This window comes from Leptopilina heterotoma, unplaced genomic scaffold (assembly GCF_015476425.1).
Source record: "Leptopilina heterotoma isolate Lh14 unplaced genomic scaffold, ASM1547642v1 Lhet_627, whole genome shotgun sequence".
Classification (NCBI taxonomy): Eukaryota; Metazoa; Arthropoda; class Insecta; order Hymenoptera; family Figitidae; genus Leptopilina; species Leptopilina heterotoma.
This window is the reverse complement of record NW_025111147.1, coordinates 197507-216429: the sequence shown is the minus strand read 5'-3', so window position 1 is coordinate 216429 and position 18923 is coordinate 197507. Positions and strand designations below refer to the sequence as shown.

Genomic DNA, 18923 nt, shown 5'->3' with positions numbered 1-18923 from the left:
AAACCTGATCTTTTTATTACGATGACGTGTAATCCAAACTGGCGTGAAATAAAGGAAAATTTATTACCTAACCAAACTGCCTCTGACAGACAAGATATTGTATCGCGTGTTTTTACCATAAAAAAAGATAAACTTATTAATACTATTGTAAAGGAACAATTATTTGGCGAAGTGATTGCTTATGTGTATGTCATTGAATATATCAAAAACGTGGATTGCCGCATATGCATTTATTAGTGACTTTGAAACAAAATTATAAAATAACAACACCCGAGATTGTAGACAAATATATTTCGGCAGAAATTCCAAGTCAATCAGAAAATGTTATACTTCATGGCATCGTTATGAAAAATATGATTCATGGCCCATGTGGAAATTGGTGTAAAGATAATAATAGTAAATGTTTGAAAGGTTTCCCAAAGCAATTCTGTTCTGAGACAATAATGGATGAAAACGGATACGCAACGTATCGCCGCCTAATACAGGACAATACGATCGCCTAAATGGAGGAACTACAGATAATCAATACGTTGTATATATGCAGAAATTCCATGTTATTATGTTTTTAAAAAAGAACGTGGTGAAAATACATTAAAATGGGTGAAGCGTAAAGGGTCATTTAATGTCATTGGACGGATGTATTCAATTTCGCCCAGTCAATCAAAACTGTTTCATCTTACATTACTTTTAATAGTAGTTAAAGACGCTACAAGTTATGATCATCTGCGAACTACTACTATCTAATATCTACTACTACTACTACTATCTAATGAAGCTCATAAAAGAGCATATAATGATATAATTAACTTTCTGTTGCATGAAGGATCAAATATTCGCAATTTTTTTTTGAAATGATACAGTTAAATGAAATAAGTATTGAAACAGAAAATCAAACGAACAACAAAATGTCATTACAACAACATAAAGAGATTGGTGAAATGCAATATGTGAAACTGAATTCCAAACAGAAGGATATTGTTGAAGAAGTATTAAATGTAGTTATCCAAGATAAAAGAATACCATCTTCTTCATGTTATTACATTGATGGACTAGGTGGATCCGGAAAAACTTTTGTTTATACAACTTTATACCATTTGTTAAGAAGTAAAGGAAAATGTGTTTGTACTATGGCATTTACAGGCATTGCCGCAATATTACTTCCCCGTGGTAAAATTGTACATAAAACGTTTGGGATGCCTGTTCCATTGTTCTATGATTCTACATCAAATATTAAAAGTCAATCTAAGGAAGCTACATTTTTGAAAGAGGTTGATGTCTTTATTTGGGATGAAGCTCCAATGGCGCCAAGATATGCTATGGAATTAATTGATAGAACATTACGCGATTTTATGAATGTTGATATGCCATTTGGTGGAAAAACTATGCTTTTGGGTGGCGATTTTAGACAATTATTGCCTGTTAAAGTTAATGCTACTAGAAGCGAATTAGTTAATTTATCTATTAAATCTAGCACATTATGGAGTCATTTTAAGGTAATATCATTAAAAGAAAATATGAGAATTTTACCTGGTGAAATAGAATTTTCAGAATATTTATTATCAGTTGGAAATGGTACTTTAAATGATAATGATAATAATATACTAGCACCAGAGCAATGTGTAGAGAATGGTGATATCATTCATAAAATATTTGGAGAATTAATTATCAATAAAAAATACGATGATTTAGCAAAAGTAGCAATATTGTCTGCTCGAAATGTTGATGTTGATGAAATTAACAACAAGGTACTCGAACTGTTTGATAATAAAAGTGAGCGAATTTATACAAGTGTTGATAGTACCGAAAATTGTGATAATGGAAGTACACAGGAAAAAAAAAGTGTTATTTCAGCACCAAATTTAGCGTTAAAATAACACGCATCAAATTTTTACCTACGAGTGTTATCTTAACACCCTAAAGGTTGAATTTTTTGACATCATCTCATTATTGGTGTTGTTTTTACACCATATAGTAGTGTACATTTCATTTATTTTATTTTATTAATTAAATTACTGACTTACTATTTACAATATTTTTAATGCATTTTTAAGAATTGATTAGAACTTTAAAGTTGAAAACTTTGAAGTGCTTTATGGAAAAAGTGAAATTAGCAAGTAAGATTATTTATTTTTGAGTCTTAGAAAGTATATCAAAAAGAATCATCGATTTCTTTTTTTATTAACAATTAAATAAAGTTGAATAAATAACAATTATTTAATAAATAAACTATTTAAACTTTTGTTTTTATAGTAAGATAATTTCCAATATTTATGAAATTAAATAAAATAACTTTTAGGTTAGGAAACCTTGTTGGTTGACAGGCGATGGTGCCAACTGACTATAAACACTGAGCATTGTGTGGCGTGGAGTTGAAAAAAAATAAAAATAAAATATGTTGCCTATCGGATTACTACCAACCTAATTTTGAGTTTTGAGTATTTAATTATATTAGTTTCAAATTTTCTGTATAAATAATTTTCCAATCAATAGGTAATATGGATTCAGTAAGGTTTAGAAAATTTTAGAACTTTGTACAAAATCTTTTATTGCAAAGGTAACAAATATATAAGTATGAAAATTTCGAAACAAATTAATATATTATAATCAATAAATAAACAATAAATTAATTTTATAATTGTGGAGTTTTATAATTGTGGCATGTGGAACCAGTAAATTTCAATTAATTAATATGTATTAATATTCCCACAGGTTTTCTTAAAAAATATAAAATGAACCTTGATAAAATTAAGGGAAATGTTATTTTAAACGTAAGGATCTCTACTCCAATTATTAAAAGAATTACATAAAAATATTATTTTTCATTAATTAAAAAATTTAACAGTTGTCGAGAAAAAGTTTAATCGCACAAATTAACTTTAAAAAAATGAATAAATTACATTTTTTTATTTAAATATTAATTTTTTTTACAATTTTCGGGAAGAAGAGACAATCGAATACAATTTTTTTTTTAAAATGAATGTTAAAATAGAGAAATATAAATTTATTCATCTTTTTTAATGTTAATTTGCATTATATTATCTTTTTTTCACATTTTATTTAATGAAAAATAATATTTTTATAAGAAAACCGGTGCGAATATTAATACTTGTATATCAATTAAAGTTGGGTGGTTTCACATGCCCTCAAGACTCTTGTTGAAAGATTCCAGAACAAAGTTTTGTGCTTCGCTAACGAAATTTTACTGAACAGCGATTGAAAATTTAAGAACGAAAAATAATGTTAAATATAACAGCATGTGATTGATGTGAAAATGCTGTTTTTGAAAAATTATTACTGTGGAATTTCGATTACACAAAGTATAAATCATTTAATCCGAACTTTTACGTCGCACCTTAATCCCAAAAAATAATTGTTACAATTATGAGTTCAAAAATAAAGTCAAATTGTCGAAGATCCACTGTATTTTTACATAAATATTTGAAATATTTATCTTATTTTTTGAACAAAATTTTATCATAGTAATAGAAATTAAAAAGGGCGACGAGAATTTCCAATAGGTTTTATGCCAATTGCACTTGATTTAAAACTTTTGAAAATGATGGCATTTTTATAATATGTTTCAAAGTTTTTGCTGCTGCTTCTCTTAAAACAGCTACAGATAAAAGCGTCAACTGGAATTTCATGTCTTCCGGAAAAGTTATATTTAAATTCCAGTAAATTGCTAGTAGCAACAGTGTAGCTTCAAAACTTTTTTCCGTAAAGGCACAAACTCCGTCCACATACGACATAAGATACAAGTCGTTGTAGGATGGTGCTCTTGAAATTCCAAATAGTCGGGGTGGATCGCTTGGCGAAGGAATTATTGTGGAGATGATGGTGTTTGCCTACAAACAAATTAATATTATTGTAAAGGATGCGTGATTATTCCATAGAAATGATTGTCTATAATTTCTATAAAATAGAATTTTATGAATCAGTAATTTTCTTCAACGGAAATTTTATTTTTGTGAGTTTATCATGTTTAACTATTTTCCATAATACCAAATTTTTACATAATCGAAATTTCATTTGATAGAATTTACATTAAATCAAGTTTTAATTTATCGACATTTTTATTTCCTAAAATAGTTTTTATTAAATATAATAGTCATTCATACAAATTTTTAATATACAAAAAAATATTATAAAGAATTTTTTCTTACCACAAAAATGAAATTTCTGCAAAATAAATTTTCGTAAGTTTAAGATGTCACTAAAATGGAAATTTGGTCACATTTAAATTTTATAACATAAAATGTCTAGCATATGAACATTCTAATAAATGGAAATTCTACTAAATAAAATTCTACTCAAAATTCGTATGAATGACTTTTTTGTTCAATAAATTGTTAGGAAATGAAAATGTTAATGTAAATTCTGTTAAAAGACAGAAACAAAATTTCGGTTAAAGAAAAATTGTGATACATAAAATTATATTTTTCAAAAATTATAGACAATTTTATTTAATCATAAAAACTTACTGGGTAAACTTTTATAACTCTCTCTTTCTCGTTTCTTGAGGACTTAAAGAGTTTAAAAATATTTAGCAATATATGACACATTCCTCCGTCTCTTGAAAATGTGTCATTTGGGATTAATTCCAAAGACGATGCAATTTTTACACTAGCAGTCAAAAAATTGTCCCTCATATTGACTACTGGCACATCCACAATTTTCGCGAACTCCCAAAGAAGCTGAAAATGTTTATACAAAATTAATAATTATTAATACGAAACCCTTTTCCTCAACTGATTGTTTGTTAAAAATAGTGTATTGCGATAAGTAGCGGTTCAAATTACTCATTTTGATTAGTTTTACAAATCTACAGGCCTTGGATTGACTTATTTAAGGAGCAGAAAAAGTCGCTTTAATCAATTAAAACTCAAGAAAAGTCTTTTTTTAATTCAATGTTTGTAACAAAAATTTTATTTTGTATTTTCCTAACCTTTCCGAAAGTTCTTGGAGAATTCAATCATTCAATAATAAAAATTAAATTTTTTATAAAATAACCCTACAACTGATAATTCTTAAGAACTTAGGAAGGCGTAATGTTTTCTAAAACTATAATAAAAGCTTAAATTAATTTTGTTTAAAAATATTTTTAAATACTTTTTAAAAGGTAATAGTTTTTCAATTACTTAGAATTAAAGAATTAATAAAACTGCATAAAATCTTTTTAAAATAATTGGATTTTTGAAAAATATAAAAAAATAATCAAATTTTTAAAGAATTTTAATTATAATTTAATTATAAATATGAACATGACTTCTCCAAAATTTTAATAAGTTTAAAAAAATAATTTTTAAAAATTTAAATTTACTTTGTTTGAAGGTAATTGAATCTTAAAAAAGTATTAAACAATTCTAAGATTCAGTTCTTTAAAAACATTGAAGCGTAATTAACCGAAAATAATTGAATTTCTTAAAAGAATTTATAATGTTGAAAAAAATGAATTTTTTTAAAGAATATTAAATAAAAATTTTGAATATGATTGTTTCCTCCAAAATGTTAAAAATAATTTTAAAAAATGTTAATGTTGTATGTAATTGAAAATAATTTGAAAAATTGAATGAAAAAATGTTAAGAAATACTTTTTTCATACAGATATATTAATATAATTTCTAATAAATAAATTTCATTAATTGTTAATGTAAAACTTACATTGGAAGAATTTTTTAAAATTTTTTAAATAAACTACTTAAAAAAAACCAATTACCAACAATTAAATTTTTTAATAATTATAAAAAAAATGTTGATTTAATTGTCTTAATAAAGTTATTCAAAAATAATTTTTGATAGCTTTGCCTGTTAATTATTTTTCACACTAAAAAATGGAAATATCTGTAAATTCATACTAAAAATTTGTTGCAATATTTTGAAGAAAAGTAAAAAAAAGTTGAATTTTTTGACATAATAGTATGAAATAGTAAAGTAAATCTACTGTTCCAAAATTGACTATAAAACGATTTATAAATACCAAGTCCGTTCTTCGCAAAGCTGGAAATTTGTCAAAAAATTGCGATCCATTCATTTTTGTGGCATCAATCATTCTTCCTGATCGAGTTTTATTCAGTAAATCTTTAACTTTTTCTAAATCAATTGCTGCTCCGCCAACCTTACTGACTTCTTTATTCATCTCGGCGCAAAGTATTACGTTGCTAAAATCTTCAGCCAATTCATTTTTAGCATTTCTATTTAAATTTTTTAAGCTACAAAACATTCTCCCCAGAGTTTCTTCCTATAAAAATAAGATTTAATGTACAATTTTACTTAAATATTTCAAAATTAATTGAATTTTAAAAGTGATGCGTTTACAATTTTCAGAAATAAATGCACTTCAAAAGATTTGAGCTTGATATTTTATAAAATTTCTGTTTTGAAAGAATTTAATTAGAAATTTTAAAGAACTTGTATTTTTTAATTGTAATAATATAAATTCTTGTAAAATAATTAAAAATCATTAAAATAATTTATAATTATATTCCGAACTAATAAAATTCTTCGCAGAAATCAAATTATTTTCATCAATTTCTTAAAAATGATTATTATTTTTCAAAATTTTAATAAAATTTTGAATTTAATTATTTAAAAGAGAATACTTTTTCTTATACTTTAATTATTTTTAAAAATATTTAAATTTCTTACAGGAATTAAATTATTTTCATAAATATAATAAAACACTTTGCAGAATTTCCATTATTTTTAATACAATTTTTATTAAATTCTTTTAAAAATATAATTAATTTTAAAAAATTTATTACAATTTACGACAAAAGAATTAAAATATTTATAAAAATTATTTATAGAAATTCTATTTTTAGAAACAATCTATTATTTATTCAATAAATCATTTATATTTGTATTTAAATAATTAACTTCTTATAGAATTTTCTCATAAAAATTAATAAAAAATAATTAGCAAAAATTAATTAAATTTTTAAAATATTTCAAATTAAAATTTTCGAAAATCTGAGTTTTCATACTTTTATATTCTATAAAATTAATTTTTCGAAAAAGTTTAATTGAAATTTTTTCAATTGTTTATTTTCTTATATATATATAATTATAATATATATATATATAATTGAAGAATTGGTGAATAATTAGAATTTCGTATAAAATTGAATTGAAAAGGAATAGATTTTGTATAAAATTATTTAAAATGATTGATTTAAAGAAAAATAGAATACTTTTAAAATTTAAATGTTTAAAAACTTACATGTTTTAATCCAAACTTCGCGTTCAATTGAGGGAACTTTTCACACAATATTTTTGACATTTGTGTGATATTGTCTTTATTGTGCAAATTTCTTGAAAATAAAACTTTGACTGTTTCTCGGATAATTGTGCATTTTTGGTTTTCGCTCAATAAAGCGCCACTAACAGCAAGGTTCTCTATCCCATGTGGAAATTTTGTGGGAATTAAAGTTTCCAATTGAACCTAAAATATATATAAAATAATTTATATTAAAACTGTTCTAAACAATCAGGGCTCGAACTAGTAAAAGTATTTAAAAATATGGACTTTACGAACAAGAGCTGAAAAATTACGGACCATTTAATTAAATGACAAAATCATTATCAATTCAATTATTTTCAAGAATTTTTAACTAAAATTCTTCTTTAAATCAATTATTTTTATAATTTTCGAAAAAATTCTTCGAGAATTTTCAAATTCATTTGTTTACCATATTCATTTTTACGAAATTCCAATTATTCGTAAATTCTTTAATTAAATATATATTAGAAAATAAAAACTTCAAATAATTAATTATTTCTATTGAAATTTTGACGAGAAATTTTATTAAAAAATTGAAAATAATTAAAATCTGACAAAGAATTTTAGTTAAATTTTCTTTTTAATAATTGAATTCTTGTAAAAAATTTTATTTTTAAAAAGAATTAAATTCTTGGGAAGAATTTTACGAAAAATTCTTAAATAATTGAATTGCTTCGAATAATTTTATTCTTTACGAAAATAATTGAATTGTTTCGAAGATTTTTACAAACATTTTTGACAATAATTATTTTCCTAGGAAGAATGTTATATTTTACACAAAAAATTGTATTCTATGATCAATTTTGAAATAATTTTTAAAAAAAAGACAACATTTAATTGTTTAAACAATTTAATAAATTGTTATAAAATTTTTTTTATAAAGCAGAAACACTTAAACATTATTTTAATAGGTTTTCGATTACTTTTCTAAATTAATGAAGCTAGAAGAAATATTTTTTACGATTTTTTTAATACTAGTTATTAAATGTGTTTAAAAAGAAAAATTCTAAAATCGGACTCGAGAGATGAATAACGAATTTAATTACAAAGATTTAGAAAAAAGGAAAAATTGTATTTGTAAAAAATGGTGACCTATAGAGTGATTTGAAACGAAAAAGTACATTTTTCGCCACTTTAGGCCATATACAAACTACGTAAGGATTTAGGGTGGATGGGGGTCAAGTTAAATCTTACAAACAGCAAAAAAATGACGCTATGTATGGAAAGTGTTTTACGATGGGGGAGGGGTGTCAAAATTTCTCAAAATATGGCTAACGTAGTTTGAATAAAACTAAAAAACAAGAATTAAAATACCTCTTTATTCATCGTGTTATTTTTCTTGACTGATTGAGTTGGTCTTCTCCTTTGTTTGATTGACTTTTTGGAAACCTTGGAGTTTTCAGCGATTTCTTTGTTATTTGTTGGATCCAACGTGGGATGTTCCTCAAATGATGCATCGTCGAATTCAAGTGGAGCACCGTCGAATTCGAGTACAAGCGTACTATTAGATTCTACAACTCTCATTCCTACTTGTTCTTCGTTAATGTTGCTGTCCCCGTTTCCACCTTGGTACATAATTTCTTCGTCTATTCTTCGGTGTTTCGTGGGAGGACATCCGCAATAGTTGCACAAAGATGATTTAGAAGATGGTGACCAATCAAACTCGTTGCAATGAGTGCACTCGCAATTGCCTCGTTTTACTCCTCTTGAGTCTTCCATTTTGTTTTCTCTGTATATGATAATAATTTGATATGTTAAACAAAAATTATTGCAGGAATTTTTTGTAAAAAATTAATTAAGTAATCACAACTATAAGTTGAAAAATTAATACTTACTTTCACGATATAACTTTCACGATGCTTTTCGTTCGTCGATCGTCGTCTTATGTGCACGTATATCCGGCCATGACACTTCAGTTAGAGTCGGGTTCTTCTTGGTCGGGTTCTTTAAAAACGCATTTACGCATGCGCAACTCGTACATACAAGTAAAGGCCTGACTACAACAACTTAAAGTGTTTAAGGTGGCTATACATTTACGTGAACGCAAACGTGTAACGTCACAATGGAGAAATGCTTTTTTGAAATAAGGTGTGGATTACTAAGGGTGGATTTTCACGATGTCGAAAATGAGTTCACGGAGGTGAGACAAACATAACATTCCTCTGCCCTAGGAGAGAGAAAGACAAGACGATTTTTCCAAAAGTCGCGTGAACGCTATTTTGATATTTTTCTGTAAACTTTTTTTAACAAAAAGTGACAGCGTTTTGCTTTGTGTTTTGAAACTAGGCCATGAGAGTGATTTATATCTCTATCTTTCTCATACTTATAGTCTGGTTACCAATCGCAATGTTATTCAAATGGGTGACGTCACACGTTCGCGTTCAACGTTATTCTGTTCTCACCTTAAAATTTTTAGACTCAGATCGAACTGTGAACTAACCTTCAATTTAGCCCTACGTACAACCTAACCTATTTTACCCAATACATTGTTAATGTCATCTGTTTGTTTACTTGCACGATTTCACCAGTCAAAGACAAAAATTAAATACAGTTGATATAAAACACAGATTATTCTGAGTAATTGTATAAATATAAAATATTGTTCTGACAGTCAATGCCAATATTGGAGAAATATATAAAAGTATTTTATTATTTGAAACTGCAGTTTTAATCACAACTTGTTTTACGATACTACGCAGTTCATGATTATTGCACATGAAATTTTTAGGAAATTATTACCTAAATATTCGGAAATTTTTTTATAATAATTACCTATTTCGGTGAGTATACCGTATGAGTTATTTTGTTTTATTTTAGTATGTATGTAGACATTTTTTCAATTAATTTATTCTAACAAATGATAAAAACAATTTAAAACTTAAATGTTTCTTGATAATTATTCTAATCTTTTGTGAGAATGATTAAACAATATAATTTAGACTATTAAAAAATATAGATTCCATGCTTTTGATAAATTATAAAATATGTATAAATATAAAATGTGAATAACGTGACTATTTCTCAAAATATTTTATATAATGGTGAATCTTTTGCTGAATGTATTCGAATGGTTTAAACTTATTTTGATCTCCACAATAATATTATAATTAAAAAAAATCAATTTTTTATTTTTAAACTACGCTAAATTTCTCTCAATATTTAAATTTTAATACATTATAGTTAAAATACTCCAATATTCAAATTTCAAAACAAAAGTTTTCTTCGTTTAGTCTTCGCTCTAGCGTGCGGAACTTAATATTTAAATTATTATTATTATTATGCAAATTACAAAATTTTTCATTTTAAAATATGAAATTTTTGAAAAATTTCAGATTCAAACTTTAAAAAAATTTAATTATTAACTAATTTACTAATTAATTATTCTTGTTTATTAATTTCAAAAATTTTAATAAAATTATTCGCAAAAATTAAATTATTATTATTAATAATATCAGTAAGAATTCAATTATTTTTTTAAATAGTAAAATATTTGTAAAATTTTCAGAAAAGAATTCAATTTAAAAATAAAAATTAATAAATCCTTCGAAAGAATTCAATTATATTTATAAATAGTAAAAATTCATTGCAAAAATTTAATTGCTTTCAACAAAATTTCTTGAAAGAATTCAATTATTTAAGAAAATTTTAATACGATTCTTCACAATAATTCAATACCTTTCACTAATAATGTTTTTCATAGAAATTTAATTTTTAAAAAAAAATTTTTGATAAAATTCAAAGCAAGAATTTAATTATTTTTAAAACTCATAAAAAAATTTCAATTATTTTTATTTTCAATTATTTTTAATGCTATTTTAAATTAATTAATCGAAAAATTTAATTATTTTCACAAATAAAATTTTCCACAAGAAAATTCTTATAAAGAATTCAATTATTTTCAAGAATAACAAAATTCTTCAGAGAAATTCAATTATTTTTAGGAACTTTAATACAACTTTTTGCAATAATTCTATATAATTTTTGAAAATTTTTATAAAATTCTTAGCAACTATTCAAGTATTTTCATAAATAAATACAGGAATTACTCAAAAAATGTAATTATTCTTAAAAATTTAATTTCAATTCTTCGAAGAAATCAATTATTAAAAAAAAGTTTTTTTTTAAATCTTTGGAAGAATTCAATTATTTACAAAAATATTATAATCTTTCACAGGAATTCAATAATTTAATAATGTTTGAAAATTTTAATAAAATTCTTATAGCAACTGTTCAATTATTTTTAAAAATAATAAAATTCATCGCAGGATTTCAATTATTTTTAAATATTATAATAAAATTGTTCGTAATAATTCAATTAATTATTTCCATAAATAATATATAATTCTTCTTAGAAATTCAATTATTTTTAAAAACTATAAACTTAATCGAGGGAATAAAAAATCTTCGTAAGAATTCAATTCTTTTCATAAATAAGACATTTTTTTTAGGAATTCAATTATTTAAATTAGAATTTTCATATTATCATTAGTCAAAAGAAATCAAATATTTAAAAATTTTTATAAAATTACTTATAAATATTGAAATTCTTTCATGAATAATAAAATTCGTTGTATGTAGAAATTCAATTTATTTATTAACGCAGGATAAGAAAAAATTAAATGGTTTTGATGAAAATTAGGAAAAAGTTAGGAACATAAAATGTGGAATGGAATTTTTGTCAGTTTTGTGAAGTGTCTAAAATGAGTTTTTTTTTGGTCTTCAAGTTTAATTGATAGTTACTTTTTTACTACTTTCTTTTAGTTTGAAAGATACTTTTTGCTATACTTATTTTTTAAAATTAATTATCGAGTGTGTGAAGTCTGCCATTATTAACAAAAAATTCAAAGAAATTTTTCAAAAAGATTTTGATTAAAATTTTCAAAACTTTTAACAAAATTCTTCGCGAGAATTCAATTATTTTCTTAAGTAATAAAATTATTTGAAAGAATTCTATTATTATCAAATTTTTTGACAAAATTCTTTGTAACAATTCGATGTTTTTCAATACATTAATTTTAATAAAATTCTTATCAACTGTTTAATTATTTTTAATTGAAAATATTTAAAAAGAAAAACTATTAAAAAAAGTTAAGAAACAAAAAAGCAAACAACTCTATTACTAACTTTAAACTGCGAACAGATTACCGGAATATAACGATTATTAATATATAGATTTTTAAATAAAAAAATTATTCGTTTGACGTTACCTAAATCGAATAAAATTTTGTTGACTTATAATAAAGAAATTTAATTTAATAGAATAAATTTAAAATAGGACGTGGTTTTTATTTTCAGATTACATTCGTGCATTTAGTCAAAAGCAACCATGCAAGAAAATATAGGCAAGAGTGGTGAAGTAAAGTGCCAAATTTGCAATGAATTTTTTATTAATGAAATGTGGTTACTGGATCACGTTAAGAAAGTACATAGTGATTCATTGTACACTTGCACATACAGTGGTTGCAATGCTGCATATAGCAATGAAAATTCTCTTAGATCTCATTGCTATAGAAAACACAAAACTTTCTTTTCTTCTGGAAGGGGTGAATTTAGTAGAAATGTAAATGATACCAATTCAGAAGATGATCCTGATGAGCCTGACGATTCAGATACCACTTTCAGCTCAGATCAACCCGATGATGATTCTGGTGATGAACCTGACTATGAGCCTGACGATGATCCCGAAGATGATCCCGAAGATGATCCTGACGTTGATATGGAAGACAATCAAAATAATGATAATAATGCTTTTAAAAGAACAATTGCAGATTTTATATTATACCTGAGAGGCCGTACTAGAGCTACCAATGACGATGTTCTTAATATATTAAATGAGTTGCAGACAGTAGTAGAAATATATGTTCGGTATTACTTAAATCACACTGCACAAGTACTTGAAGAAGCCCTTCACATAAATCTCAATAACTACATAAACATAGAGGAAAGTATTGCAGGAATTAACTGTAGTTGTAACTTGGACAGCGTATATAAGCAAGATGTCTACTTCGAAAGAGAATATGGCGTGGTTAATCCTTTAATAAAAGAATTAGGCAGTTCATTTATTCCTTCTGGAGCACCCGCGAATGATGGAAATCAACCTATGCGTCGAAAGGCGGACCAATTGGTCCACATTCCTATAAGTAGTGTTCTACTTAGAATGTTTGAAAACATTGATTTCCATAGGTTGATTCAAACTCCAGAGGCACGCACAGATCAAGTTTTAGCTTCATACGTAGACGGAACTTTCTTTCAAAATCATCCATTCAGAAATCAAAAACCGAATTCATATTTCATTAGACTGTACTACGATGAAGCAGATATGTGCGATTCTTTAGGTTCGAAGGGAGGAGGAACAAACAAATTGGGATTCTTTTATTGGATGCTGGAAGATATGTTGCCAATTTATAGATCTCAAGTAAAATTTATTTTTCTTACCGGTATAGCTTCTCATTCGAATATTAAGAAATATGGAATGGATTCAATATTAAAAGTTTTTCTTGAAGATTTTAAGAAACTTGAAGACGGAATTAGGCTTCCCAGCGGTGAAATCATTTATTTTACTCTGTCCATTGTTTTCGGTGATAATCTGGCAGTTTGTGAACTTTGTGGATTCAAAGAATCGTTCGTTTCCACTCATTGCTGTAGGTATTGCATGGCTGACTTGCAACAAATCAGATCGATGATTAGAGAAGATGAAACATTGCTTAGAACTCCGCAAGAACATGATCGTCAAACTCGAGAAATTGAGGTCCAACTGGATGAAGAAAGAAAGAAAGAACTTTCAAAAGCTTATGGCATAAATAGACGATGCGTTTTAAATGAATTAATTGGCTCTCACGCAACACAAACGACAAATGATGTCGTTCACGACGACTTGTTGGGATATTGTATTTTAACAACAAGACTTTTATTAAATAACATTTGCCTCGAGAACGGATACTTGACTTTGGAAACTCTTAATTCTAGAATACAGGAGTTTGATTATGGTTACTCTCAGAAGTCATCTAAACCTTCAATAATTAAGAAGAAGCACTTAACAAATAAGAGAGAAGGTTTCAGACAGAATGCATCACAGATGTGGCAGTTGGTGACAATGTTACCACTTATCTTATGTGACTATGTACCAGAAGCTTGTCCACCATATCAAAATTTCCTACTGATGTTACAAATTTTATGCATTTCGTTTGGTGACAAAATAAGTGAACCTATGGTGAATTACTTAAATGGAGTAACTGCCGAGTACTTAGAGAGCTTCCAAGACATTTATCATATAAATTTAATTCCAAAGCAACACTATCTTCTACATCGAGCTTCACGAATTCTGAAATTTGGACCCGTCAGTCATTTTTCGACAATCAGAGAGGAAGCGAAACATCAAACTTTCAAAAGAGAAGCGCAAGGCAAACGAACCTACAAAAACTTACCCATTACGTTAGCTAAAAAACACCAGCTTTCCCAAGCATCAATCTTGACCGAAACTCTTTTCAATAAAGTTCAAACTGGACCCAAAAAGTTAATCGACACCGACAGAGATCCGTTCAATATATTCTTTGACAATGACACACGTGTGTACTCAACTTCGTGGACAAAATTAAATGGCGTCAAATATGTAGCTGGAAAATGTTTAATTGCAGTTGGCTACAATGAAGACAACTTACCACAGTTCGCCGCTTTGGATAAAATTTGTTTATTTGATGATGACACTGTACTTTTGTGTAAAAAAGTCGAAACATTACAGCATGATATGTCTGTAATGGCTTATGAAATCAAAATCGTTGAAGAGTTTGCGACATTTTCCTTTAACGATTTAATATCACATGATATTTTTCACTCCCACCAAGTAAAAGAGAAAACATTTGTAATTGTAAAAAAAGCATTGGGCGACTTACATTAATGGTTAATTTTATTTATTAAAGAATATACAAAGTCTTTTAAATGTAATTGAATAATGCTCCAAATTATTTTCATTAAGAAAAACAAATGTTTGAACTAAAATGTGATTCAAAAATATGTAAATATTTCTCCTTTTTCTAAAATTATTATTTATAGTAATTATATATTTTTATTGTCTATATATACAAAATGCGTCCTTGGATCTTTTTTAGAATTTTTATTTGCGTTCACCTGAAATAAAACATCCATTCCATTTCGATTATTCGGAAATTCTTCAATTAAATATTGAAAAATATAAACTTCAAACAGTTTCAAAAATATCCAATTACATTTTTTCAAAAAAATAAATAATTAAAATTATGAAACCTTCCTAAAATTCAATTATTTATAAAACTTCACGCTTTAAGGCTTTTAATATACAATTATTATCTAAAATTTTAACTGAAATTCATTTTTAAATAAATTTCTTTCGAAAATTCTAGGAATCAGAATTTTGACGAATTTTAATACAATTTTTAAAAGTAATTTTGTAATAATTTTTTGAGTTATTGAATCTTTCTTAACATTGAATTCTAATGAAGAATTTTATTGAAAATTTTTTTAAACAATATCATTCTTTTGACGAATTTTTAATAAAAATTTTAATGATAATTACATTTTTCGACGAATTTGATTAAAAATGTATTAAAAATAATTAAATCCTTGTAAAAGAATGTGATTACTTGTAATAATAGAATTATTGTAAAGAAATTTATAAAAAATTTGTAAATAATTGAATTCCTGCTTAAAATTGTATTAATTTTTGTTTTTAATAATTTAATTGTTTTGTAAAACTTTATTAAAATATTAGATATTAAAAATCATTGAATTGAGGAAAATTTCTAAAAATAATTTAAATTTTGACAAAGATTTTATTAAAATTATTGAAAATAATTATATAAATTTGTAAAAAGAATTTTATTATTTATAAAGATAATTACAATTTTTACAGGAATGTTTAAAAAATTTTGAATAATAATACAAAAAACCCAATAACTTTAGAAAGCAATGTAAGTTTCCAGGATTCCGATCAAAATTCCCTAATATTTCCAGGTTTCCAGGTTGCTCGGCAACCCTGAATCTCTTCAAGTACATCAGGCCTCGTTTCCACTTTAAGGTCCAAAAAGTCGCTTTAGTCGATTAAAAATACAATAAAAAGTTATTTTTTAATTCACAGATGTCACAAAAATTTTATTTTGTATTTCCCTGATTTTCCACTTTCACTGAATTCTAAACTTAATTATTTAAAATTTAAATAATTTGATATTAAAATTTTTAAGATTTAATTATTTTTAGAAACATTTAAAATTCTTATTTACAAAATCTTTACTTTAAATTAATAATCAATTAATTTCAATTTTAACAAAATTTCTTTTGAAAATAAGTCGATAGTCATATAATATCCGAGGCCTGAAACATCCATTTTTTTTACATTTGGATACCTATAAAATAGTATATGTTAATTATTATAAATATTTTATTCATGAATTGGTTAAAATAAATTATCTATTTTTAATCAAATTTACACCTACCTATGTACACAAACAAACACATTCAAGTCAAATTTTTCTTTAGAATGAAAACTTCTTTTTACTGTAATCGAAAATTTAGATCACTGTACGAAAAAATTTAGAACATCTTTTTCTCTGCTTCAATAAAAATTAAAAACACTTCAATGCAACTTTGCTATTTTTATACTTTGAAAAGAATTGTAATAAAATATGAACTTTTTTAATTTTCTGGTTTTAAGGTTAGATTTACTTTACATGTATACATACTGGGAAAAGAATGTTAGATTTTAAAGTAATACATTTATGATGTTCTTTTGATTCACTTCTATCCAAAACTACTAAAATTGCCGATATTTTTATTTAAAATCAAGTTTTGTTTACAATTTTTCTATTTATTGTGAATTCACACCACTAGATGTGGGAAAGATCTAAAGGCGCAAACACAGCTCGGCTGTCTGCTTGCCAGGGATAGGTTTAGACGCGTCACTCGAGGTTTTATACGTATAATACATTTTGGACGTATTATACGTATAAAACTAGGTAAAATACATAATGCTGCCTCTACAATACAGAAAAATGTTAAGAAACGCGCGACGCAGACGCGAAACGCGAGAATAATACATGGCAATTTTTTGCGTTTCGCGTCTGCGTCACGCGTTTCTCACTTTTTTCGTATTGTAGAGGCAGCATTACAGGTAGTCAAAACTTTATTTTTACGATTTTCAAATTTTGCGCCACAACTCTTAGTTTTTAGACAGTTGGCACCATTGCCTGTCAACCAACAAGATTTTCCAACCTAAAAGTTACTTTATTTAGATCCATTGGAAAATTAACTTCGATAAGTTTAATTGATATAACAAATTTAAATACTTAATTGATATACTTTGAAAAAGTTCTTTTAATCATTAAATAAAAATGAAGCCGATATGGTTGATTTTGATACTTTTATTCCACTGTTCTTCACAGTATATTAATTACACCACTATTAGTGTTATAACAACACCACTATTAGTATTACTGCAACACCACTTTTGGCGTTAAAATATCACTACCATTGGTGGTAAAACAACACCACTGAAAATAACACCATTTACAAATCACACGCAACAAATTTAACACTTATTTTTTTCTGTGTATAAATGATGCTATTTTAACAGAGTATTTGAATACTTTAAATCCATCAAATTTTCTGCCTTATGAATTACGATTAAGAGCCAATTGTATTGTCATGCTACTTCGAAATCTTAGTATTAATGAAGGTTTTTTTTTTTTATTGTTTATACTCCTGCCCTATTGGCCTTACGCACTTCGACAAGAGTCCCCGAGAAATACTTTTTTTGGATAAGGCATAACCATTCTACTTTAGAAATTTTCTATATATTAACCTAATTTTGCGTCTACAGCCGACTTTATTAGGAGTACTCGCATTACGCCTGGACCACCCGTCAATGGGTTTTCTCGCCAGAGAAGAGGGAAACTGTAGAAAACCTCTCTGAGTACAACCGGTTTATCGACAGTCGAGTTCTAATGGTGTGTACCGGACAATAATCGACGGTGCACATCATTATACCTCGACGTCAAACCTCCCGCTCAGATTGTCTCACGTGCCGGAAAAATACCAAGCCAAGTGGGCGCGAACCAAGGGTACTTATAACTTTGGTCCTTAAACGACCACCAACGCCAGGCATCTATCCGACTGAGCCAATCTGTCGGTTATTAATGACGGTTTATGTAATGGAACGCGAATGCAGGTATTAGAACTATCAAACAATCTGCTACGTTGTCGTATGTTAACAGGTGATAAGGTTGGAGATATTGTATTTATAAATCGTATTACGCTGTATTGTGAGGATATTTATCCTTTACTTTCAAACGACGGCAATTTCCTATAAAATTAGCATTCGCAATGACAATAAATAAAAGCCAAGGACAAATTTTGACAAGATTATTGTAGACCTTCGTAAAAATGTATTTAATCATGGGCAAGTATATGTTGCATTTTCACAAGTTAAATCTTGGGAATCATCAATTATATATTTAGGAAATCAAAGACCTAATTTACTAATCAAGAATTATGTTTACACTGAATTATTGAAATAAAAGTAAATATTTTTTCTATAAAAATGTCTGAGTCGTTATATATTTTTTTTTCTTAAAAAAGGAGTGTGTCTCAGTATGGCTGTCTTTACGCGTGAGACTTT

The 18923-nt window shown here is 26.2% G+C and overlaps 2 protein-coding genes across 3 annotated transcripts; one reads left to right on the top strand and one right to left on the bottom strand.

Annotated features, from left to right (window-relative positions):
• Positions 1 to 2748: 2748 nt before the first annotated feature.
• On the bottom strand, positions 2749 to 10593 carry LOC122509756. 2 transcript variants are annotated; one of them, XM_043623997.1, is made up of 7 exons: positions 10052 to 10593; positions 9115 to 9276; positions 8594 to 9008; positions 7220 to 7441; positions 5978 to 6238; positions 4482 to 4694; positions 2749 to 3845 (listed from the first exon to the last, which is right to left on the bottom strand). In XM_043623997.1, exons 3-7 carry the CDS (start codon positions 8996 to 8998, stop codon positions 3522 to 3524), a joined length of 1425 nt encoding a protein of 474 aa, XP_043479932.1. In that variant the 5' UTR covers positions 8999 to 9008; positions 9115 to 9276; positions 10052 to 10593; the 3' UTR covers positions 2749 to 3521. The 2 variants fall into 2 exon arrangements, with proteins under 2 accessions (XP_043479932.1, XP_043479931.1); XM_043623996.1 differs by lacking the exon at positions 10052 to 10593 and having other exon boundaries at positions 9115 to 9517.
• Positions 9554 to 15491, top strand: LOC122509755. The gene is made up of 2 exons (XM_043623995.1): positions 9554 to 10059; positions 12575 to 15491. Exon 2 carries the CDS (start codon positions 12606 to 12608, stop codon positions 15171 to 15173), a length of 2568 nt encoding a protein of 855 aa, XP_043479930.1. The 5' UTR covers positions 9554 to 10059; positions 12575 to 12605; the 3' UTR covers positions 15174 to 15491.
• The last annotated feature ends 3432 nt before the right edge of the window (positions 15492 to 18923 follow it).

Excerpts from the sequence above, each read along its gene's own strand:
- LOC122509756 (XM_043623997.1), bottom strand. The coding sequence starts at position 8,998 with ATGGAAGACTCAAGAGGAGTAAAACGAGGCAATTGCGAGTGCACTCAT. Across the intron at positions 4,695-5,977 it reads CTTTGCGAAGAACGGACTTG|CTTCTTTGGGAGTTCGCGAA; the intron begins GTATTTATAAAT and ends AAACATTTTCAG. Across the intron at positions 3,846-4,481 it reads GAGTTATAAAAGTTTACCCA|GCAAACACCATCATCTCCAC; the intron begins GTAAGTTTTTAT and ends ATTTGTTTGTAG.
- LOC122509755 (XM_043623995.1), top strand. The coding sequence starts at position 12,606 with ATGCAAGAAAATATAGGCAAGAGTGGTGAAGTAAAGTGCCAAATTTGC.